This window comes from Octopus bimaculoides, chromosome 1, assembly GCF_046866305.1.
Source record: "Octopus bimaculoides isolate indiv1 chromosome 1, ASM4686630v1, whole genome shotgun sequence".
Classification (NCBI taxonomy): Eukaryota; Metazoa; Mollusca; class Cephalopoda; order Octopoda; family Octopodidae; genus Octopus; species Octopus bimaculoides.
This window is the reverse complement of record NC_142928.1, coordinates 201065194-201091496: the sequence shown is the minus strand read 5'-3', so window position 1 is coordinate 201091496 and position 26303 is coordinate 201065194. Positions and strand designations below refer to the sequence as shown.

The 26303-nt window shown below is 40.3% G+C and overlaps 1 protein-coding gene across 3 annotated transcripts in view; it reads right to left on the bottom strand.

The window, feature by feature from the left end:
* The window catches only part of LOC106867104 (protein mono-ADP-ribosyltransferase PARP14), a 111652-nt gene that overhangs the window by 16129 nt on the left and 69220 nt on the right, over positions 1-26303 (bottom strand). For all 3 annotated transcript variants that reach the window (XM_089337588.1, XM_089337636.1, XM_089337683.1), the window contains 5 exons: positions 19920-20056; positions 19415-19642; positions 18405-18632; positions 13048-13111; positions 5497-5678 (listed from right to left, as the gene is read on the bottom strand). In XM_089337588.1, the coding sequence (XP_089193714.1) occupies positions 5497-5678; positions 13048-13111; positions 18405-18632; positions 19415-19642; positions 19920-20056 (839 nt within the window). The remainder of the gene's footprint in view (positions 1-5496; positions 5679-13047; positions 13112-18404; positions 18633-19414; positions 19643-19919; positions 20057-26303) is intronic.

Below are 26303 nucleotides of genomic sequence, written 5' to 3'. Positions count from 1 at the left end.
CCAGTACTTGAAAATGATCACATTGCACTCCTCTGGAACTTCACCATTCAAACTGACAGAAAGATAGACGCAAATAGGCCAGACATCATACTGAAAGACTTCAGACAAAAATCATGCTTCCTCATTGATATGACTGTCCCAATCGATATAAACGTATCTGTCAAGACCTACTAAAAACTGAGCAAATATAAAGATCTTGAAATAGAAATTAGCAAAACGTGGAATCTGAAGACGAAAACAATACCTATTGTCATAGGTGCCCTGGGAATGACAGCGAAACGGGCTGATTACTACCTAACTCAGATACCAGGAAACACCAAAATGGCTGAAGTTCAAAAGATAGTGCTCATGGGAACTGCCCATATCCTACGTAAAATACTGTCTATGTGATCTCAAATTTTAAAGCAAACATAATTTTCTTATGGTTTCTTAAACATTCACTAGAACAAAACTGTACAAATCCAAATATATGGTACCCTAGGCATAACACCTACATGAACTTCTAACTTGTTGTCTCTTGAGGTCTCTGGGTGAGACTTGGATCCAACTTGTACAAATAATAATAATAATCATAATAATAATAATAATAAATAATAATAATAATATCAATAATAATAACAATAATAATAACAACAACAACAACAATAATAATAATAATAATAATAAATAATAATAATAATAAATAATAATAATAATAAATAATAATAAATGCCCTGATGCAGTTTCTGGCAGTGGCCCTTATGGCTTTTGGAAGTGTTATCATGTACATTGTTTTGGTATAAAAGATGGGCTACAGCAAATATTCTGCTTAATACCACAGAATTGCTTGTCAGTTTCTTTTACCTTAACCAGCTGAGCATGTCCCTTGGTGGCTGACGATATGTGCATCTCTGACCATGAGCAGAAGTAGTGGGAGAGGAGCATCATAGCCATATGTTGAGCAGGATTCTTTAGAGTTTGAATAATTCATCCCTGGAAACATGGGTATTTTGTTCAACATCCTTAAACAAACCTTATTCAGGGATCTTTTGAGCAGGATGGGCTACTCAACCTGAAGAAAACTCTAACTGAGCTCTACCTACAAGGTCATGTGTTGTTTATCTTGATATAAGATCACCATGTTGTGCACATATGGTTGTGATGCATGTGCCTGGTGTACCCTTAGCAGACGGGTAATCATGATAAGTATATTTATCTTCATATATTTATACCCTAGCCTCATTTTGATGGCATGTGCTGCACTCTCACTCAATAATAATAATAATAATAATATTTGTACTGACAAACAAGATCGAGTGATCTTTTGCCCTTTTATTCAATGTGTTTTTTTTCCGTCCATGCTGGGAAACCAACAATCTATGAGACTCAATTGTGTTGACATCAACTGCCCACATTTTCAGGAGGTTTCTCTCCATCAAATATTCTTATATCCTTATGCCTCCAATATCGTTGTACAATTGATATTGTCGATGATAGATAAAGAATACACTGTAACAGTGTTATAACAATACAATATAGAAACGGTAACAAATACGTAAGGAACCAACAATCAGTACTTCCAACACACTAACTCAAACTCTAAACTGTATTTGGACTTTGAAGACCAAACTACGAACACCCAACCATGTCAGACCATTACTATTTATACGTAGTGGTCCTGTCTATTCTTGTCACTGGGTCTTGTATTTTTGCCACAACATCTCCTCTTTTGAGATTTCAGGTTCCAAAGAAATAAAGAAATTTTATTTATTATTATTTTTTTAGTATTTTTTTGCTTGGGCCTTATCTCAAGGTGTTCGGTCTGCTTCCATTTTCTCATGCTGGTTCTATGGGACTTCATTACTTTTGGAGCTGGGACATTGAATACATCAAAAGATACTTCCATGGGAATTTCTCTCTTCTTTAGCTGATTTACGTGTCTCTTATATTCCCAGCATGGTGCTTTAATTAGATACATCATACTTCCTATTTATTTGATTACAAGGCCATCCTTCCAGACTTATTTACCATTTCTGTAGGTTTTAAAATGCCTTTTATCTCCAGCTTCGAAATATTTTGTTGCATTTTTCATATTTCCTTTACATCTTATTTTCTCTGGGAAATAACTTATCAAAATTCGATTTTATTCTTCTTGTAAACATCAATTCTGTGGGTGAGTTTCCTGAATTTGAAATTTGATTGGGGGTTACTCTGTATACCCTTAAGAACCTTGTTAGTGCTTCGTCATTACTTAATTTGTTCCTAGCTTTTCTTAACACACTTTTGAATGAGCCCACAAACCTTGCTACCTGTCCATTCGACCTCAGGCGGTAGGATGGTGTGAAAATATGCTTTATCACATACATTTTAAAGAAGTTCTTGAATTCATACCCCAAAATTGCTTTCCATTATCAGAAACTAACGTGTCTGGAACATTGTACCATGCAACCAATTCATATGGGAACTTTATAGTTGTCTTAGCAGTTGGTTTATTGCCCCTGCATACCTCTGGCCACTTTGTACAGTTGTCTACCACGATTTGATAGTAAGCACTGTTCTCCAGTCTGGCAAAGTTGATATGTAACCCAGACCGTGGGTTCTCAGTCTCTGGCCATGATTGACATTTCACTGGCAGGGCTTTGGCCATGAGTGTGCAATCTCGATGAGTTCTTGCCAACTATTTGACATCTCGGCCCATAGTTGGCCAACAGACGTAGCTCTTCATCAGAACTTTTGTCCTCGACATTCCCAGGCGTCAGCTGTGGAATTGCTGCAATACACGTTTTTGCAATGTAGTTGGTACTACAGCTCTTTGCAATTGCATCAGAATATCGTCGTGTATTGAGAAACTACTTGACTTTCTATTTTTATTCTGCTTCTTTTTTAAAGCTCCTTCCATTTCTGTAATATATTCATTGTCTACTCATTTCATTCTTATATCCTGTGCAGTTACTGGCAGTTCTTGGATAACGTTAGTCATAATACTTGTAGGCACAGTTACCTCCCCTGATGATAGCTGTCTAAATAGCTTGCCACTAGGTGGCACAGTATGTAACTCTGAGGTTCTGGCACTTAAACCTTCTGCTTTGTCATTGCCACAACAGCATGCAAAGACGTGACCTCCTTTATTGCCTCTGCCCTTGATCGATCAGGCCATCTACCATTTTTATCAATCATTTGCCCTAAGTACTTAATTTGAGGCAAAAAGAATTTGCATTTTTCTTCACTCAAATTGAACCTGTACTCTTTAATTTTCTTGGACACAGCTTTTATACACTCGACATGCTGTTCACGTGAATTACTTTTAATCAATATTTTGTCTAAATAAGGGATTGTAAATTCACAATCGTATAACATAGCATCCATGATTTGCTGAAACATTGCCAGTGTAACCTTTAATCCAAAAGGTAACCAGGTATATCTGTACAGTCCTCTATGTGCATTTATTGTCAGACGCTTTGAGCATTTGTCATTTTAATCTGTAAATAAGAGTCAGACAGATCCAATTTGGAGAAATTTTTTCCACCATTTAATTTTGCAAAAATGTCCTCCGGAGAATGGAGTAGATGGTGGTATGTCTTCAAGCAGTCTTTTAATCCTGTAGAGAAATCGGCACACAGCCTAATATTATTATTGTTCTTTTTAATGTACAACATGAGTGCCGCCCACTTAGAGTAATCCACCTTTTAGAGGATTCCACTCTTTTCCAGTCTGTCTACCTCTTCATTTAGGATTTTAATTGCTGCAGATGGTACTTTTCTGTTAGATTTAAATATAGGCACAGCATTTTAACTCATTTGAAAAAGGGATTTGGTCTTTTTATATTGACCTATGTCCACTGATAGTACTTGGGGAAACATCTTTTTCAAGTTTCTCTTCAATTCCTCAGACAATTTATTTTTAACAGGACAACCAGTTACGTTTTTGCAGTAGAGACTTATGGGGAGGTGCCATAAGTCAAATAACTCCAACCAATCTTTACCAAACTGATTGATTGTATTCTCCACAATGAATATTTTTGCTTTGCATCTTTCTCTTTCAAATGTGATGTCTGTACACATTTCACCCATGAAATGTAGTTTATCGTTCATTTACTCAACCTCAGTTTCCCAATTCTTTCTCCATGTATCCGCATTAATGATTGAAATATCCCTACCCGTATCCAGCTGTAGTTTAATGTTTATTTTTGCGTGTATGAATTTTCTTGTTTTTGTGTTGCATTTACTTTCTGCTGAAAGCACCTTAGAACATTTTGCATTTGACCCTCGTAACCTTGTCCTACAGTGAGAGCTCTTGTAACCAAGTTTCTGACACCTGTAGCATTATTGGTTTTTAAACGGACACTCTTTTCTAAAGTGTAGGCCTCCACATCCGTTACATGGATAGAGGCCTGGCACTCTTTTTTGCTTGTACTTTCCGGGTTGACACATCTGTATTTTTGCAGAATCTTTTTCTTGAATTTTTTTCATGCAGTGCTTCAGGTTTACCATTATTTGACATTCTTCTGTAATGGTCTGTAGACTTAAGTCTTGGTTCGCTTGTTCCATTTTTGAGAATATCCTTGCCTGAATTCCTCTATCTTCATTTGCCATAAGGCTTTCTATGAAGATAAGGGATTTAAACATATCCTGAGTGAGTTCCTGAAGCTTAACATTTGCACAACGACAGTTGACTTCTCTGGCATATTAATAAAGTCATCATTTTTTGGTAAGTTCCAACATTCCATTCGAGTGTTAAATAATGAACTTTTGTCACAGAACATCTTTGACCATTACATGCATTCTTTGTTAAACATTTCCTTGTACCTTCTATGGTATGCAGAAAACATAACACCCTCCTCCAGATTATAAGTGAATTCAGAAACTGAGTTTGCCATGATGTCTGGTGTAAACGAACTTACCGAATTTTCAGACTTCCTTGACTGTAACTTAATTAATTGTTGTTGTAATATTTGCTTCTGTAACTCCTGTAGTAGTTGTTCCTGTTGCTTCTCTGGAAGCCGTATTACTGCAGCTAATAGGTTCTCCATAATTTAACAATTTGTATCACACACAAAATGTCAAATAACCTCTGTGAGCTTTGAAAAAATCCTCGTTGCTAGATATTCTATCCTTATGCCTCTAATATCGCCGTATGGTTGATATTGTTGAAGATAGATAAAGACTACACTGCAACAGTGTTATAACAATACAAAATAGAAACAGCAGCAGTAAAAAAGACACAACAAACCAACAATCAATATTTCCAATAAACCAACTCAAACTTTAAACTGTACTTGGACTTCAAAGACCAAACTATGAACTCCTGACTACGTCAGACAGCTTCTATTTATATGAAGTGGTGCCATCTACTCTTGTCAGGGGTGTCGTACTCTCACCACAACAAATATATATGTGCTTTAGGACTCTGGCTGAGACTTGGTCGGAAAATGAAAATAAAATGCAATTTAATCAGAAAATGATAACAATAATAATTAAATAAGTAAATATAATCCCTGTATTATTGTGGAGAACTTACTCGAGATTCTGTTAAATCCATATCAAATGATATTTTCTCAGTTGTTAATAGAGAATGGTACACTTCTTTAACAGTTTCTATAGCATTGTCAAGATTTTTGTATTTAGTAAAGAATTTCAATGTGACACCAACATCTTGTTGACCATCAGAGACATTATCTTCTATTTCTTCATCTTTATCATCTGAAATAAAAGAAATATTCATTTTGTCAATGAAAAATAACCAAACAACCAGCAGAAGATTTCTTATGTTGCAGCTTTAAGATTAAATATTAATTCTAGTCTTTTCTGTTTAGTGAAGAGCTATCATTTCCTGAAATAATGAAGTTAATCTGAAAAAGACTATCACCTTATCCCTGTGGGGAGTGATGTGAACTGCTCTTTAATTATTGCTATATATTACCATCTAGTCCAATGTCCATGCTGGCATGGATTAAATAGTTTGACCAGGGTTGGTAAACTGAGGGGCTGCACCAGACTCCGGTCTGATCTGGAATGGTTTCTACAGCTGGATGCCCTTCCTAATGCCACCCACTGAGAATGTAGCGTATGCTTTTTACGTGCCAGACAGGTGGCACTGGCATTGGCTACACTCGATTAGTGCTTTTTACATGCCACTGGCACAGGTGGCACTGGCATCGGCCACGCCCAGAAGATACAAGAATCTTTATTCATCACTATAATCATTTTGACCCATTTAGCATTGATCCCTCACAGGTGGGATGCTGTACAACTGGTTCAGGTGTATCTTTTGGTATAGATGTGTCTGAGGTGACTTCAAGAGGCATCTCATTACAATAAACTCTGTTTCACACAGCTTATCAATGCAAATGTTCTACTTGGTTTTGTAGATAGAAATGGCAAATTAATGAATATCAGAAATCCCTTCAGGTAGTTGCCCTGCTCGATCTGTAGAAAAGGTGTAGGTAGAAACTCCATAAGATGTACCTGGTGTAAGCTAAGGACACATAAGGAAGGTTAACTGGAAAGATAGTTTTTGTGTGTGGAAAGTGCACAGGGGCAATAAACACTGAAGATGTACAGAAAACAGATTCCATCACATGCAAGGGGGAAAAACTAGAAGTAGCTGACGGCTTCTGTTACCTAGGTGACCAAGTCAGTAGCAGGGGGTGGATGTCCTGAAAGTGTAACTGCTAGAATAAGAATAGCCTGGGCAAAGTTCAGAGAGCTCCTACCTCTGCTGGTAACAAAAGGCCTCGCACTCAGAGTGAAGTCTAGACTATTTGATGCATGTGTGAGAACAGCCATGCTACATGGTAGCAAAACATGGGCCATGACTGCTGAGGATATGCGTAGGCTTGCCAGAAATTAAGCTAGTATGATCCACAGGTTGTGTAACGTCAGTGTGCATACACGACAGAGTGTAAGCGCCCTGAGAGAATAGTTGGGCATAAGAAGCATCAGATGTGGTGTGCAACAGAGATGACTGCGTTGGTATGGTCATGTGAGTGTAGTGGGTGCTTTTTACATGCATTGGCAATGACCATGCTTGAATGGTGCTTTTTACATGCCGCTGGCATAAGAGCCAGTCAGGCAGTACTGGCATCAGCCACGACAATGATTTCACTTGACTCAACAGGTCTTCTCAAGTACAGTTTATTGCCCAATGATTGATGGTTACTCTTAAATGGGCCGGTTATGCTACACTGGCATAGGCCACAGTTATGGTCTCACTCGGCATGCCAGGTCTTCTCAAGCACAGCATATCTCCAAAGGTCTCGGTCAATCATCATCGCCTCCGAGAGGCTCAACATTTGAAGGTTATGATTCACCACTTCATCCCAGGTCTTCCACAGGTTTCCTTTACTGATAGAGTGTGTCACTTTTTCACACAGCTGTCCTCATCCAGATGCATCACATGACCATACCAGCGCAGTCGTCTCCCTTGCACACCACATCTGATGCTTCTTGTGCCCAACTTTTTTCTCAGGGTACTTACACTGTCATGTGTGTACACTGACATTACACATCCAGTGGAGCATCCTGGCTTCATTTCATGCAAGCTTACACATGTCCCCAGCAGTCACAGTCCATGTTTCACTGCCATGTAGCATGGCTGTTCGCCCACATGCATCATACAATCTACCTTTCACTCTGAGCAAGAGGCCCTTTGCCTCCAGCAGAGGTAGGAGCTCTCTGAACTTTGCCCAGGCTATTCTTATTCTCGCAGCTACACTCTCAGAGCATCCACCCCCAACTACTGACTTAGTCACTTAGGTAATGGAAGCTATCAACTACTTCTAGTTTTTTTCCCTTTGGAATGTGACAGAAGTTGTTTCTTGCACATTTTCAGCGTTTATTGCCCTTGAGCCTTTGCCACACACAAAAACTATCTTCCCTGTTAGCCTTCCTTTGATAATGCTTCCCCTCTTATGTGCCCATTGCTTACACCAGGTACATCTTATGGAGTTTCTACCTATGCCTTTTCTACAGATTGAGTAGGGTCATCTACCTGAAGGGAATTGTGGTTTGTCTGTCTTCCTACTTATTAAGACTTTGGTTTTTGCTAGTGATAATTAGCAGTACGGAAAGGGTGGAGAGCAACAGTATAATGAACGTGCAGAGGGATCTGAAAATCAGCTATTTGGGGTGGGAGTGTATAGAAGAGAGAGGGGGAGTGATATGCGGTGTCAGAGATGGTAGTTTGAGGGACGAAGGGTGGATGTTGTGAGTTGCAAACAAAAGTAGGGGACATTGATGGTAGATATGAGAGGATTATGAGGATGATTAGCAGATAAAAGAAAGTATTAAGGATGAGATAAGACATTGTAGCCGAGGAGAGAGGGAGAAATAATTGGTGGCACAGAAAAGGGGTCATCAGTGGAAAACAATGAGAGAAGTGATGCTATTGAGAATGATGGATGGATGTCAAATGAAGTGGTTGCAAGAGGAGGGATAACTGGTAGCACAAAAATATGTGCAGATTCTGCTCACATAGGAGTACAGTAGGTGAATAGTGCCATAGTCAGAAGAGTGACAAACAGATGAGAAGGAGGAATGACTTGTCAGGGACAGGTTGGGAGCAGGGTCTGGGCCTTGTGTGCATATAACCCTAAACATAATACTTTTAGGACTTCATTTTGCCATGAAAGATGGATTTTTTGAAGATGATGAATCACCAATCATCCTGGTCTTTGACACCTTTTCTGTGAGGCCCAACATTTCGAGGTTGGTTTACAATATTATGTTCCACATCTTTCTGGTTGTACTTCTTACACCGGTTCCATCCTTCTTTAGCAACCAGCACTTGTTTATACAGCTGCCCTCGTCCATACAACTGCAGCCTTCTCTCTTGCATATCGTATCTGATGCCTCTTTTGCCAACCTCTCTCAACATATACTTTGCTCACACATGCACACTCACATTGCACATAAAATGGAGTATATTGGCCTCCATATGTCCTCTGATTCAGGGCCATTGTTTCACTTCCATGTAGAATTACTGTTCACACACAAGCATTATACAATCTACCTTTGGTTCTGAGAAGGAGAGGACTTTTGTCACCAACAGAAGTAGAAGCTCTCTGAACATTCTCATGTTGGTTCTTGTTCTAGCAACTATACTTTCAGTACATCCACCTCCACTGCTAATTAATCTGCCTAAATAGCAGAAGCAGTCTACTACCTCCAGTTACGCTGTATGGAATTTCTACATACACCTTTTCTACATATTGAGCAGGACCATTTTCCTGAAGAGACTGCAGACCTGTCTGTTTGCCTTCTTTGGTCTTTGCTAAGTTGACTCAGAGGCCCTTTCCCGTTATGCCACAAACACAATAACAATTCGACATAAACAAGGAATAAATATAAACATATATGAAACACATTGATTAAAGCAAAATATAATTTAATTGAAAGACCTGGAAAGCATTTAAGGAAACCAACCCATGTAGAGGGGCAAATCAAGTGAGCTAAGTCAAAGAAGAAAGTCGAACCAGAATATCCCAACAATATTGACTTTCTGCCACTCATTCAAACTGCTATATTCAAAGGTGCAACTGGACAACTTTACTATTATCCCAAGGATGAAATATTCCACATCCTCTACAAAATTGCACATTAATGGTTCATGGATTGCTCATGTGATTCTTTTGCTAGTGTTCTCTTGTGTGGGTGTTGCACAAAATCAGAGCAGAGTCCATCTCCTCTTCATTCAACTTGCGGATGCTTAATTTTGTCTTCTTTTGGTGCACATGATGGTTCTATCAGTTCTTCTTTCGTTTCACAAAGAACTGTGAACGTCATTTGAATGAATCTGGGGTGAGAGGGTGGTGGTGGTGGGATTCTCCTTATAAGTTTCTCTTGTCTGTACTGTGTCTCCCTGTCACTTCTCTTCTGGAAACTTGGTGCATCCAAAGGCACCCACAAGTATTTCTAAGGTTGCATGTGACATGAGGTACCCCCACATCATTTGGGTAATTAGTTTTAAGATGTCACAGTTAATTATTGTAGTCTTTAGGGTTAAATGTGGCATGGAGCTATGCCCTGCAGCAGTAGAGTTACTGCTTTGGGTTCTGAACTCATTATGGGTCACAGCCCTAGAGTGGACTTGGGGTTTTCATGGGCCGTTAGGATTTATAAATCTATACTGACCCTTCCTGAGTAAGGTTACCTTTGTGCTGTCCACTTACTCTATAAAGGTGACAACAGACGAGGGACCAATGTCATTGCTGTCACTTTTGTGTCCCACTTGACAATGCAGTGCATTAAGGGCCCATGAGTGAATGTTTCTTGCCCTCTTTCTGCCTGCTCTCGTGTCTCACCATTGATCTTGAAGGTCAGGCAGATGGCAGCATAAGCTTTCTTCTGGTCAGTGAATAAGATGTTGCTTCATACACTGGATAATGCCTCTTTTAGCCATTGTTTTAAGGGCATACAGAAAGCCCTTTCCTTTTTGTAAGGCAGAGGTACACTCACTTCTACCTTGCCCACCACTCCTGAACAAGTTCTTCTCATAAGGAAACAAAATCACTTGTAACACAATTCTGCCCATTCTCAGACCGAAACTTGTCCATATTTAGAAGTTACATGTTGTTGTTGTTCTTGTTATTCTCAGCATTGGCATTTTAATTGAAACCCTTCCTATATCCTCACACAAAATATAGTTATTAGAACACATTTCTTCTCAAAAATCGTTTTTTTTTAACTACAAATATCTCTTTTTCCTTTATTTGCCATTTTTTTTTTTTTTTTTTTGTAATTTTAGAGGTGTTCTTTTGATTTGTTGTTATTGTTGAGTGAAAAACAAGTCAAATTCAAAATGTTTATTAAAAACATAGTATTTTGTCCCTGGTTCTAACCTCACAGCCTCTGCTGAAAACCTTGGGGTTGCCACACAAAATGCAGAAGAGGAAAAAAAATCAATGAATACACAGGCCTGGCCAACAGCTATCAATTTGTGCTGGTCACTGCTAAGATGTTCTAGGACCCCATGCTACCAATATCCTCTGCAAAATAGGGATAATGGCAGCCCTGACAAAGAGATGAGCCCTGTGAGTTGGAGTGGCTACTGCAGTGAGTGTCACTGGCCATTCTCTGTGGCACCACCATTACAGTCATTACTGTTGGAGGGGGGGGGAGCTGAGCACCCCATTTGTTCTGGGATATGTGGCCCCCCTCCCCCCTTCTGCTGCTTTAACTCCACTGCCTTTGGATTTCTTGTAGAAATCATTGTAGAATTATGTATCCTTTGAATGGAGCCAAAATATAATTAAATGGAATTTCTCCTTGTCTTGTAAATAAGCCATGACACAGAAATAAATAAACAGTGAGAAAGGTGAGAAAAAGATATTTGTTCACATCATCATCATCATTATTGTTGCTTAACGACTACTTTCCATGCTGGCATGGGTTAGTCGGATTGACTGGGGTCTGGCAAGTCAGGAGGCTGCACCAGGTTCCAATCTGATCTGGCAAAGTTTCTATGCCAACCACTCCGAGAGTGTAGTGGGTGCTTTTTATGTGCCAACAAAATAACAATGATTTCAAATTTTTGGTACAAGGCTGGCAATTTCGGAGGAGGGGGTTAGTGAGTTACATTGACACCCTATCAGTTTTCAACTGATACTTATTTTATCAGCCCTGAAACTAAGTAAAGGTGTCCCTGGCAACATTTGAACTCAGAATTGCCCTGAGAATTATGCCCAGTGTGCTAACGATTCTGCCAGCTCACCACCTTAATAATAATGATAATAATAATAATAATAATAATAATAATAATAATAATAATAATTTCTACTAAAGGCACATGGTCTGAAATTCCGTGGGGGCGGGGGATCAGTTGATTACATCAATCCCAGTGCTTCACTGGTACTTAATTTATTGACCCCCAAAAGGATGAAAGGCAGAGTTGACCATGGTAGTATTTGAACTCAGAACGTATAGACAGATGAAAGACTTCTTAGCATTTTGTCCAGCTTGCTAACGATTCTGCCAGCTCACCACCTTAATAACATTCCTTTCTACTATAAGCACAAGGCCTGAAATTTTGGGGGAGGGGGCCAGTCGATTAAATCGACCCCAGTATGCAGTTGGTACTTAATTTCTTGACCCCGTAAAGACGAAAGGCAAAGTCAACCTTGGCAGAATTTGAACTCAGAACTTAACGACAGGCAAAATACCGTTAAGCATTTCGTGCAGCTTGCAACCTTAACAATAATAATAATGTTTTCTACTATAGGCACGGGGCGTGAAATTTGGGGGAGTGGGGATAGTGAATTACATCAATCCCAGTATTTCACTGGTACTTAATTTATTGACTCTGAAAGGAGGAAAGGCAATGTCGACCTTGACGGAATTTGAACTCAGAATGTAGCGGCAGATGAAATACAGCTAAGCATTTCGTGCAGAGTGCTAATGGTTCTGCCAGCTCCCTGCCTTAATAATAATTACAATGATATTAATAATAATGATAATGTGATCATGTACATTGTTTTGTCTTGGTATAAAAGATGGGTCACAGCAAATATCCCTATCAAAACCACAGATTTGCTTGTCAGTTGTTTGACCTTAACCAGCTGAGCATGTCCCTTGGTGGCTGATGATATGTGCATCTCTGATCACGAGCAGAAATAGTGGGGGTGCATCATAGCCATGTGTTGAGAGGAATTCTTTGGGGTTTGAATAATTCACCCCTGGAGACATGGGTGTTTCATTCAACATCCTTAAATAACCCTTATTCAGGGACCTTTTCAGTGGGATGGGCTACTCAGACTGACGAAAATTCTAACTAGGCCCCATCTGATAGACCATGCACTGTTTATTTTGATATGAGATCACCATGTAGCACACAAATGGTTGGGATGCATGAGCCTGGTGAACCCTTATCAGCTGAGTATACTGGTCTTCGTATATTTGTACCCCTGTGTCACTTTGATGGCATATGCTGCTCTCTCATTCAATAATAATAATAATAATAATAATAATAATAATAACAATAAAAATAATAGATGATGATGATGATGATGATAAAAAATGTCACTAGTTTCTTCCTAAATAATATTTAATATAAGAAAAAAACGAAAGAATTTACCTGAAAATAAATCTAATACATCTGAGCCATCTGCTGACATTTGTTGGAAATATTCTTGAAATTTCTGTTAAAGGTAAGCAAATAATTCATTATCACTCAATCAAAAATTAATTAATCTTTGTTAATTACAATGCAATGTTTTAATTAATTGCTTCTATCACAAATATTGTTTTAAATTAATATTTCCATTTATTGTATTATAGAATAACTTCCTATGAGGAACGGGCTTTTGAATATTCTGGAGTTTGGTGAGGAATTTTTACTTACAGAATTAAAAGAAATGAAATTTGCTTGTTTAAGCGACTGTAAAAAATAATTCATGGAATTGAAATTGGTATCAAGATTCCATGTTGTGTCCAAACACCAGCTTAATAATGACAAACCTATTTAACTTAATTTTTCATTATTTTCAAAACTGATTAAAACAAAAGAAGAATATTTCTGTTGAAACAGACTAGCTTTGAGTAAATTTCAGTGAATTACTGGTATGTCAACAGTGCTTTACTTCAATGCTATATATACTGTCCTACAGAGTATATCTGCAGATGTGTACCCAAAACTGTTGGGTATAGATAAAAGGGGAAAGAAGAAAAGGAACTGGTCCAGCCAAACAATCTTTGTCTGTCCCCAACACATATTGTATACACAAAGTGTTTATATAACGCTCAGTTTATATACAGCTTGCTTACATCTCTCTATGTGTAGACAATACAGTTTATAGAGACATGACGTTTACATTACTATAAAAATATATATACAGATATTGTATATATAGACAAGACATTTACATTAGTCTGTACACAACAGATCTTGTACATCTGTTATATAGATATGAGTGTATGTGGTTCTGTATGTGTGGTTAGCCCCAAAAGGCTCTGAAACGATGTATCCTCAAGAGAAAACGAATTTGGTATTCAAAATCTGAATCCCAATGAAGGGTGATCCATAAATGATAATATAAAATTATAATTTTTAACGAGAACCCAACTACAAATTTCTTTCTATTTGTTACCATGAATCTCTCTCCGTATTATTTACCTGTCTGTCTCTCTCTACGTATATATATATATATATATATATATATATATATATATATATATATGTTATCTCTCATTTTGTTTAAAACAATGTCTTCTAAAGTTTGCTTCCATTATATCACAGCTTCTATGCACAAATCCTGTTTTCTGATTACTGTTCTGACCTCATCTGCAGAATTCATAATTTTTTACATCCAAATCATTTTTGAAGACTGCAGAACAGAATGAATGATAATCAGATGGGGCAATGTGTGACGAATATATGGTGGCTGGGACATCGTTTCCCATTCAAACTGCTCCAGCCTCTGGAATATCATTCTTGCTGTATGTGGCCAAGCATTATCCTGATGGAAGAACACCTTTCGTCTTGAAACCAAAGATGGCCGTTTTTCTTCTAGCGCTGACTTAAACTGCTCTAGCTGCTCACAGTAGATCTCCTTTGTTATTGTTTAGCATTTAAACCGGCCATATCCGGCCAAAAGTATTCTGCCTATTCTATGTTCAAACTGACCAGATCTAGTCTTTCACACCAACCTTACAATAACATTTTAAAGATTAACAGCTACCTCATCAAAATCTCATAGCTACAAGATAATGCATGATTAGTTCAAAACAATGTGGATAAAAAAGCATTAATTATGGCAGAATAATGTGAACACTAAAGGGTTAAAAGTTCAAAGTGAACTGAACCTTTCATATCTCACCAAACTGATACCAACACCTTATATGGGTGAAGACCTTCTTTCTCCTGGGGTATCATCAGTCTTTCTCCTTTCCCTACCACTGTCTTCGGTACTTGACATTTTTATAGAGAACCCATTTCTTGTCACCAGTCACTGTTCGGTCCAAAAAAGGTTTATTCATGAGACGTGACAGCAAAGAAGGGCACACATTCACTCTCTGGGCATAATTAGACTCAGAAAGTTTGTGAGGAAATCATTGACACAATTTGCTGTTTGTTGACTTGTCTGATGGCATGCAGGTGTCGAATGACCAAATCCAAGCTTCTCTGTTAGTTCCTCAACAGTTATGAGCTCTACAGGTCTTCCAGAATGAGGGTCGTCTTCTAGGCTGTAGTTTCCGACTCAGAATTTCTGGAACCACAGTTGACACTGGCTTACACTTATTGTCCGATCCCCATTTACTGCATTAATATTCCTCACACATTCCATTGTGTTGTTTCCTTTATTGAACTCTTAACGCAAAATATGCCAAATATGATCCTTTGTCACTTCCATTGTAGCTTTGAAAAAATAACTGTTAAAATTGAACTGCACTCTTCAAAACTTGAATTAAGAATAATTAAAAGGTAAAATTACTACCTGCTTTTATAGCAAGTTGATGCAGGTAGTTTATCCCATCCCCCTCTGACTTTCAGTTCATGCAATGGAAAAAAATCACATTATTTATGGAAAAGAAATGTGTCCGCATGGATGATGGCTCACTTGTATTTAATGATGCTGCAAAGAGAGAGAGACTTGGAGACGCCACTATGAAAGGTTGCCAGATGAAGAGAATGAATGGGAGAAAGAGAGTCTGCCGAATGTCGACCCAACGAAGGGACCAGCTATCTAAATTGACAGTACCTTGGTAGAAAAAGCTATTAAGAGTATGAAGACAGGGAAAGCCCCCAGCCCTTCAGGAATCACTGCAGAGATGCTCAAAATATCTGGCAGTGTTGGCTATAGCCTAGTCACCTGTATTGTTAACTAGGTGATACATGAAGGAGTCATACCCAATGACTTGTGTAACAGCACCATAGTCAACTGCTACAAAGGTAAAGGTGACGCTTTAGATACAAATAATTACAGAGAGGGTCATAGCCCAACTAATTAGGGAACGAGTCAGTTTAGATGAGATGCAGTTTGGGTTCGTGCCTGGGAAAAGCACCACTGATACTATATTTCTAGTAAGACAGCTGCAGGAGAAATACCTGGCCAAAGATAAAGTTCTGTACTTGGCTTTTGTTGACATGGAGAGAGCCTTTGACAGGGTCCCCCGATCCCTTATCTGGTGGTCAATGAGGAAACTCGGGATAGAAGAATGGTTAGTGAGAGCTGTGTGAGCCATGTACAGAGATGCTGCCAGTAAGGTGAGGGTTGGTAATGAGTAGAGTGAAGAATTCCGGGTGGAGGTAGGGGTCCCCCAAGGATCAGCCCTTGGTTCATTCTTATTCATCATAGTCTTCTAGGCAATAACAGAGGAATTCAAGACAGGATGCCCCTGGGAGCTCCTCTATGCTGATGACCTTGCTATAATAGCTGAGTTACTATCAGAACTAGAGGAAAAGTTTTAGGTGTGGAAGCAAGGTCTAGAATCGAAGGGCCTTAGAGTCAATCTAGCAAAAATCAAGGTCTTAGTAAGTAAGAAGGCAGATAAATCACAAATCCCTTCAGGTAGATGGCCCTGCTCAGGTAGAAATTCCATAAGGTGTACCCGGTGCAAGCTATGGACATGTAAGAGGTGCAGCAATATCAAAAAAGGTTAACTGGAAAGATAGTTTTTGTGTGTGGCAAATAGTCAGGAACAATAAACACTGAAAATGCGCAGAAAACAGATTCCATCACATGCCAGGGGAAAAAAACTACAAGTAGTTGACAGCTTTTCTGTTACCTAGGTGACCAAGTCAGCATTGGGGGTAGATGCACTGAGAGTGTAGCTGCTAGAATAAGAATAGCCTGGGCAAAGTGCAGAGAGCTCTAACTGCTGCTGGTAAAAAAGGGCCTTTCACTCAGAGTGAAAGGTAGACTGTATGAATCTAGTGTACGAACAGGCATGCTACTTGGCAGTGAAACATGGGCTGTGACTACTGAGGACATGCGTAAGCTGGCAATGAATGAAGTTAGTATGCTCTGCTGGATGTGTAATGTCAGTGTGCATACCCGACAGAGTGTAAGCGCCCTGAGAGAAAAGTTGGACTTAAGAAGCATCAGATGTGGTATGCAAGAGAGATGACTGCGCTGGTATGGTCATGTGTTGGATATGGATGAGGACAGCTGTGTGAAAAAGTGTCACACCTTAACAGTTGAAGGAACCTGTGCAAGAGGTAAACCTAGGAAGACCTGGGATGAGGTGGTGAAGCATGACCATGAAATGTTGGGCCTCACAGAGGCGATGACAAACAACTGAGACCTTTGGAGATATGCTGTACTTGAGAAGACACGGCCTATGCCAGTGTAGCATAACCAGTCCATCTGAGAGTACCTTTCAATCATTGGGCAATAAATTGCGCTTGAGGAGTAAAAAGCACCATTCAAGCATGGATGATGCCAGTGCCACCTGACTGGCCCCCGTGCTGGTGACACATGAAAAGCACCCACTACACACTCAAAGTGGTTGTCATTAGGAAAGGCATCCAGCTGCAGAAACCTTGCCAGATCAGGTTGGAGCCTGGTGCACCCTTCTGGCTTGCCAGTCCTCAGTGGAACCGTCCAACCCATGCCAGCATGGAAAGCAGACATTAAACATTGATGATGATGATGATATTCCACCCATCTCTGCTATTGATGCTCAACACAGAATAGGGTTTGCTGACCCCTGTTACTTTGTTGAACTCTTGACCATGTCAGATATTATATTTTGGAGATTTCCACACTCAGGCAGGGGGTTAAGTTCCACTCAGTTACATTGATGTTATTGGAAAAGACAGAACAAGAAATGGAGGGAAAGGGGGAGGGGGACAGAGATTAATGGTGTGGCATTGTGAAACATGTCTTGATTGTGGCAGCTTGGACGAGGAGGAGGAAGAGAATGAAAGGAAGACAGACATCATTGACTTCAAATCTGCTGAGTCAGAATGGATTCGGGGTTAAACAAGAACAATAAAATCAGCAGCCAGACTGCAAAGAAGACCTTCAGTGTTACCGATTCTTGTAGAGTTGGTTTTGGATACAAGAGGAACAACAACAACAACAAGCAAAACATTGTTAGCTTCAAATGTTGCAATGGAATATTTCAGAAGCAAGAACTTGGTGATGGGAAATGGTAAAATGAAAGGATAAAGCACAACAAGACATAACGAACAGCATGCCAACCTTAGTATTAAAGGTAGCATGAAAGAAAGGTACCCAGAACATGCTGTGAAGTGGTTGACATTAGGAATGGCATCCAGCCATAGAAACCATGCCAAAGCAGACACTGGGGTTTAAGTTAGTCTTCTGGCTCTTTGGAGCCAGTCAAACTGTTGCACCCATTCCAATATGGAACGAGGGCTGTAAATGAGGATCATTTCTATTTCCTTTGTTTATGGCAGAATATAATTTTTTGGTAAATTCCAAGAATATCAACATAAAACAACAAACAACAAATACATCAACCAACCTTCAGAATTTCTGTGTCTTTAGGATAAACCACAAAGTAAACATCTTTGATCTGGCTTGAATTTTGATCTGAGTAGTTTCTCACTGCTTCATACATAGTTCTGGGTAGATTTTCAATGGGGTACTTCAATACCCCGGCCCCTAATATAGGAAATGCAAGGCTTTCTGCTCCCAATCTCTCAGCAGTTTCCAGACAAATGGTTATTATTTGAGTCAAGTTTGCCAGAATCTAAAAAAAATAATTGTTTTGGTAATTGATAATGAACATTTTATTACAGGAAGGAATCATTAAGTTGTAATTAATATATTCTTTGATTAACACATTCCACACAGAATTTGTTGTTTCAAACAGAAATGTTTTACAGATTCGAATAGCATTAAACAACTTCTAGAGATTATTGGATTAACAGATCATGTGGTCATTGGATTAACACAGATCATGTGATAGGAGGAACTCTGGCCGAGTGAAGACATGGATGCCATGAATGAAAAGAGTAATGTTCTAAGATTTGGTGTAATTCAAGTGGAATTTTGTAATTAACAAAAACAATAATAGGGAAGAGGAGAGATTAATTATTATTTACAAGAGGGAAATCTGGGTGAGAACATACTGTAAGAATCAACAAAACAACCCACAAGGCAGGGCATCACAGACACAAAAGACTCTACACTGCACAGAAGAGACTATAGCTTAGTTGAAATGTTCAGGGAATATCTAGAATAGAGTCTACATCAATTTCAAACAACCAGAATCCTTGCTCTGGAAACTGTACAGAATACCACAAGTCCAGACTGTCAAACCATGGCCCATACTGTACATCACTGGACATCAAAGTACATGCTACTGTCTGGAAGCAGACGGAGGTGTTGTATGACTGGAAAAACAGATCTGTGGATTGTGCATAGTTTTATGGACAATTCCATTTGTGCCACAGGGATACTGGATCAATGATAACCAAGGGTTGTACAACAACTCTTTCAATAAATCAATGTCATATGATTGATACTCACTAAATGAGAAGAATTTTCATCCCAGGAAGGTAATACCAGATGAAATACATTCTTACAGTTGAGGTTATATCCTTTAGTGATGGCTATTTCAGATGAAGAAATCCCTTGAGGATATTTCTGGTTACATTCAACTTGCATCTCTGAACCAGCAGCATTGAGAAGAAATCTGGAGATAGAACCACTGTCAAGCAGGAGATGTTCATTGGTGCTGTTAACGATGACATCAACCTACAAAAGTAATTTATGGTAAACAAGTAAGGAACATTCCATGGAGAGAAGATGGATACATTGTTGCAGTTGATATTGTTGTTAAGAAAGGCTCTACAGAATGGTTGTAGTAAGTCGGAGGTTGTTAAAGTTAACAAAAGAAATACTCAAGATATCAGATGTGAAGGAAATAGAATGTTTGAGTTTGACTGAGAAAATGATTTAATTAACTCTAATGATTGCTTATTTGGAAAAGAAATAACATGGAAATATAAGTTACATGAATCTATTTACTCACAGATGCATTAGAAATTGAATCAATCATTAGTTTTATTTTGATGCCAGGAGGTTCTCCAGATGCCACATTAGTTCTGGGTGTCATAGAGGTTGGTTGCTGCTGTGAACCAGGAAGGAATGGGTTTGGTGATGAGGTTTCTGAAAATAAACAAATATCTGAGTATATATATATATATATATATATATATCAGGTTATGGCTTTCGTTGACATGGAGAAAGCTTTTGACGGGGTCCCCCGATCCCTTATCTGGTGGTCAATGAGGAAACTTGGGATAGAAGAATGGTTAGTGAGAGCTGTGCGAGCCATGTACAGAGATGCTGCCAGTAAGGTGAGGGTTGGAAATGAGTACAGCAATGAATTCCGGGTAGAGGTAGGGGTCCACCAAGGTTCCGTCCTCAGCCCCCTCTTATTTATCATAGTCCTCCAGGCAATCACAGAGGAGTTCAAGACAGGTTGCCCCTGGGAGCTCCTCTATGCTGATGACCTTGCCCTAATTGCGGAGTCACTATCAGAACTAGAGGAGAAGTTTCAGGTGTGGAAGCAAGGTCTAGAATTGAAGGGCCTTAGAGTCAACCTAGCTAAAACCAAAATCCTAATAAGTAGGAAGGTAGATAAAACACAAACTCCTTCAGGTAGATGGCCCTGCTCAGTATGTAGAAAAGGAGTAGGTAGTAACTCTATAAGATGTACCCGGTGCAAGCTATAGACACATAAGAGGTGCAGCAACATCAAAGGCAGGTTAACTAGGAAGTTAGTTTTTGTTTGTGGCAGATGTTCAGGTGCAATAAACACTGTAAACAAACAGGAAACAACTTCTATCTCATTCCAGGGTGAAAAACTAGAGGTAGTCGATAGCTTCCGCTATCTGGGCGACCAAGTTAGTAGTGGGGGTGGGTGCGCTGAAAGTGTAGCTGCTAGAATAAGAATAGCCTGGGCAAAGTTTAGAGAGCTCTTACCCCTGCTGGCGACAAAGGGACTCTCACTCAGAGTAAAAGGCAGACTGTATGACGCATGCGTACGAACAGCCATGCTACATGGCAGTGAAACATGGGCTGTAACTGCTGAAGACATACGTAAGCTAGCAAGGAATGAAGCCAGTATGCTCCGTTGGATGTGTAATGTCAATGTGAATACCCGTCAGAGTGTAAGTATCTTGAGAGAAAAGCTGAACATTAGAAGCATCAGTTGTGGTGTGCAAGAGAGACGATTGCGCTGGTATGGACATGTGGTGAGAATGGATGAGGATAGCTGCGTGAAAAAGTGCCACACCCTAACAGTTAAGGGAACCCGTGGAAGAGGTAGGCCCAGGAAGACCTGGGCTGAGGTGGTGAGGCAAGACCTTCGTACATTGGGCCTCACCGAGGCGATGACTACTGACCGAGACCTTTGGAAATGTGCTGTGCGTGAGAAGACCCGGCAAGCCAAGTAAGATCGTTGCCAGTGCCCCTGGACTGGCTCTTGTGCGGGTGGCACATGAGATGCACCATTTTGAGCGTGGTCGTTGCCAGTACCGCCTGACTGGCTCCCGTAGGATTTTCGAGCGAGATCGTTGCCAGTGCCCCTGGACTGGCTTGTGCGGGTGGCACATAAAAGACACCATTTCGAGCGTGGCCGTTTTCGTGCAGGTGACACATAAAAGCACCCACTACACTCTCTGAGTGGTTGGCGTTAGGAAGGGGATCCAGCTGTAGAAACTCTGCCAAATTAGATTGGAGCCTGGTGTTGCCATCCGGTTTCACCAGTCCTCAGTCAAATCGTCCAACCCATGCTAGCATGGAAAGCGGACGTTAAACGATGATGATGATGATATATACATATATATACATATACACACTTACATATATTCCCTTATCGTCACTATCCCATCATGGTTTAATGTCCATATTCCATCCTGGTCCAAGTTGAACAAAATGACATATAAAGACACATATCTGTCTGCAAAATTGAGGTCCTGAATGCATTGTGCTTATTCCTGTCCATGCTGGGCCCTACATCCACATCTGCCCCTGTGAATCATCCCCTTCACCACATCTCATCTTCCTAACACCCATCCCTCCATTACTCTTCTAACTATGGTCCTACTTTACAGCTGTAACCATTTGAGAGCAGAATCTGCACATACTTCTCACCCACCCCCACCATTTCAATAATACCAGTTGCCTCTCTTTCATTATCATCTCCATCCATGAAACCGTACATTGGTCATTCCTTTCTGTCCCTTCACTAATCTCCCCCTCCCCACCTCTTAGTTTGCCAGGCTTCATGTTTAACACTTCTCCTATCTGCATACCAGCCTGGTGTCCAGTGCAGGATAGCTCATTTAAACTCTTGAGTGCAGAGGGGTCCCTTTGAGAGTCTTTTTTTAAAAGATCCCACTAGAGATGGTGCCTTGATAAAAATACTGTTGGTTGTGACACCTTATCAACACTTTCCTCTTCACGAGTAATGAATAAAAGAATACAAACAACAGCGTAAACGAGGACAGAACTACAGGTGAGAGACTTTCACCTAGCAGGTGGCCCATGGCTGAGCAGCACAGGCCCAGTCTTCATTATACAGCTGCTAGAACAAAATGGACTCAGGCATTGAATACAGCTGTGACGGAATGTTATTTTTTGAGTTGACCTGTTTGTGATGAAGGGAAGCCCCATAAGAGGGTATAGAAAGGGGATGCATGAATTGTGGATGGAGAAGCAGGGCTCAGATATCAACTGAGCAAACAACAAAAACCCTAAACTGGAAACATCCAAGCCGGAATAGGGTCCAGCGGTATTGGCTGGGAAATTTCCCAGCACTAAACCAAAGAATAGCTGCACAAACGGATAAAAGGATCAACAACAGGGTGGAAGAGGCTGAGCACAGGTAAAATGGTTCTTTGCCAAAAGGATCCCAGTAAAGGTAATGCAGTGGATAATTACCAGCCTATCACCTGCCTACCTCTGAAGTGGAAGCTGAATAATACCTAATTGCGTGTATAACCTCCTGGAAACGAATGAAAAACTGCCAGTGGAACAGAAAGGGATGCAGGAGGAAAAGCTGAGGGAGAAACGATCAACTTGTGAGACAGAATGGCGCTGAACGACAGCAAGAAAAGACTTACTAATCTGGGAATGGTGTGGAATCGATTGGAAGAAAGTGTATGACAGGCTCCCCCCATTCCTGGATTTTAGAAAGTCTTGTGTTGGTACAGGTGTCTGATGACATCTGAAATTATGTGAGAATATCTCAGAAGAACCAAATTAATTATGGGAAGTAGGCTCAATGGACAAAAAACAAAACACAAGATCGGGACAATGAACACGTGGGCTGTTTCCTTAATTAAATATGGCACAGGAGTTGTAAGGTGAACAAAAAATGAGATTGAGGAAATGGAGAGGAAAAGCAGAAGTGTAATGGCAAGTAACAAGGAACTACACACCAAAAGCGATACTGACAAGTTGTATGTACCTAGGAAGAGGATGCAAGATCTGTGTTGGCAATGAGATGTCTGGGATGATAATATCACTTGCTTGCTGCTGTTGGAAATAACAAGAGGATACCTATGGAGAATAGGATGCAGCTAAAACCATTTAAGAAACAAGATGAAGAAGAAAGAGTAAACAACAGAAAAATGACAACAATGAATGAGCAATAGGTGAAAGAAATCAAAGGAAAAGATGAACACTTGGAGATGGCCAAGAGAAAGGGATCCAAAAGGATGCACGGAAGGATTGAAAAGACAAGATGAACACTTGGAGATATCTAAGAGAAAGGGATGCGAAAGGATGCCTGGAAGGATTGAAAAGACAAGAGCAACACTTGGAGATGGCTAAGAGAAAGGGATCCAAAAGGATGCACGGAAGGATTGAAAAGACAAGATGAACACTTGGAGATATCTAAGAGAAAGGGATGCGAAAGGATGCCTGGAAGGATTGAAAAGACAAGAGAAACACTTGGAGATGGCTAAGAGAATGGGATGCGAAAGGATGCATGGAAGGATGGAAAAGACAAGATGAACACTTGGAGATGTCTAAGAGAAAGGCATAAGAAAGGATGCATGGAAGGATTGAAAAGACAAGAGGAACAGTTGGAGATGGCTAAGAGAAAGGGATCCGAAAGGATGCACGGAAGGATTGAAAAGACAAGAGGAACAGTTGGAGATGGCTAAGAGAAAGGGATCCGAAAGGATGCACAGAAGGATTGAAAAGACAAGGGGAACAGTTGGAGATGGCTAAGAGAAAGGGATCCGAAAGGATGCACGGAAGGATTGAAAAGACAAGAGGAACAGTTGGAGATGGCTAAGAGAAAGGGATCCGAAAGGATGCACGGAAGGATTGAAAAGACAAGATGAACACTTGGAGATGGCTAAGAGAAAGGGATGCGAAAGGATGCCTTGAAGGATTGAAAAGACAAGAGGAACACTTGGAGATGGCTAAGAGAAAGGGATGCGAAAGGATGCCTTGAAGGATTGAAAAGACAAGTTGAACACTTGGAGATATCTAAGAGAAAGGGATGGGAAAGGATGCCTGGAAGGATTGAAAAGACAAGAGGAACACTTGGAGATGGCTAAGAGAAAGGGATCCGAAAGGATGCCTGGAAGGACTGAAAAGACAAGAGGAACACTTGGAGATGGCTAAGAGAAAGGGATGCGAAAGGATGCCTGGAAGGATTGAAAAGACAAGAGGAACACTTGGACATGGCTAAGAGAAAGTGATCAGAAAGGATGCAGGGAAGAATTGAAAAAACAAGATGAACACTTGGAGATATCTAAGAGAAAGGGATGGGAAAGGATGCCTGGAAGGATTGAAAAGACAAGAGGAACACTTGGAGATGGCTAAGAGAAAGGGATCCGAAAGGATGCATGGAAGGATTGAAAAGACAAGAGGAACACTTGGAGATAGCTAAGAGAGAGGGATCCGAAAGGATGCCTGGAAGGATTGAAAAGACAAGAGGAACAATTGGAGATGGCTAAGAGAAAGGGATCCGAAAGGATGCACGGAAACATTGAAAAGACAAGAGGAACACTTGGAGATGGCTAAGAGAAAGGGATCCGAAAGGATGCATGGAAGGATTGAAAAGACAAGAGGAACACTTGGAGATGGCTAAGAGAAAGGGATGCGAAAGGATGCATGGAAGGATAGAAAAGACAAGAGGTACACTTGGAGATGGCAAAGAGAAAGGGATGCGAAAGGATGCCTGGAAGGATTGAAAAGACAAGAGGAACACTTGGAGATGGCTAAGAGAAAGGGATGCGAAAGGATGCCTGGAAGGATTGAAAAGACAAGAGGAACACTTGGAGATGGCAAAGAGAAAGGGATGCGAAAGGATGCCTGGAAGGATTGAAAAGACAAGATGAACACTTGGAGATGGCTAACAGAAAGGGATCCGAAAGGATGCACGGAAGGATTGAAAAGACAAGAGGAACACTTGGAGATGGCTAAGAGAAAGGGATGCGAAAGGATGCATGGAAGGATTGAAAAGACAAGAGGAACACTTGGAGATGGCAAAGAGAAAGGGATGCGAAAGGATGCCTGGAAGGATTGAAAAGACAAGAGGAACACTTGGAGATGGCTAAGAGAAAGGGATCCGAAAGGATGCATGGAAGGATTGAAAAGACAAGAGGAACACTTGGAGATGGCTAAGAGAAAGGGATGCGAAAGGATGCACGGAAGGATTGAAAAGACAAGAGGAACACTTGGAGATGGCAAAGAGAAAGGGATGCGAAAGGATGCCTGGAAGGATTGAAAAGACAAGATGAACACTAGGAGATGGCTAACAGAAAGGGATCCGAAAGGATGCATGGAAGGATTGAAAAGACAAGAGGAACATTTGGAGATGGCTAAGAGAAAGGGATGCGAAAGGATGCATGGAAGGATTGAAAAGACAAGAGGAACACTTGGAGATGGCAAAGAGAAAGGGATGCGAAAGGATGCCTGGAAGGATTGAAAAGACAAGAGGAACACTTGGAGATGGCTAAGAGAAAGGGATGCGAAAGGATGCACGGAAGGATTGAAAAGACAAGAGGAACACTTGGAGATGGCTAAGAGAAAGGGATGCGAAAGGATGCACGGAAGGATTGAAAAGACAAGAGGAACACTTGGAGATGGCTAAGAGAAAGGGATCCGAAAGGATGCCTGGAAGGATTGAAAAGACAAGATGAACACTTGGAGATGGCTAACAGAAAGGGATCCGAAAGGATGCACGGAAGGATTGAAAAGACAAGAGGAACACTTGGAGATGGCTAAGAGAAAGGGATGCGAAAGGATGCACGGAAGGATTGAAAAGACAAGAGGAACAATTGGAGATGGCTAAGAGAAAGGGATCCGAAAGGATGCACGGAAACATTGAAAAGACAAGAGGAATACTTGGAGATGGCTAAGAGAAAGGGATGCGAAAGGATGCCTG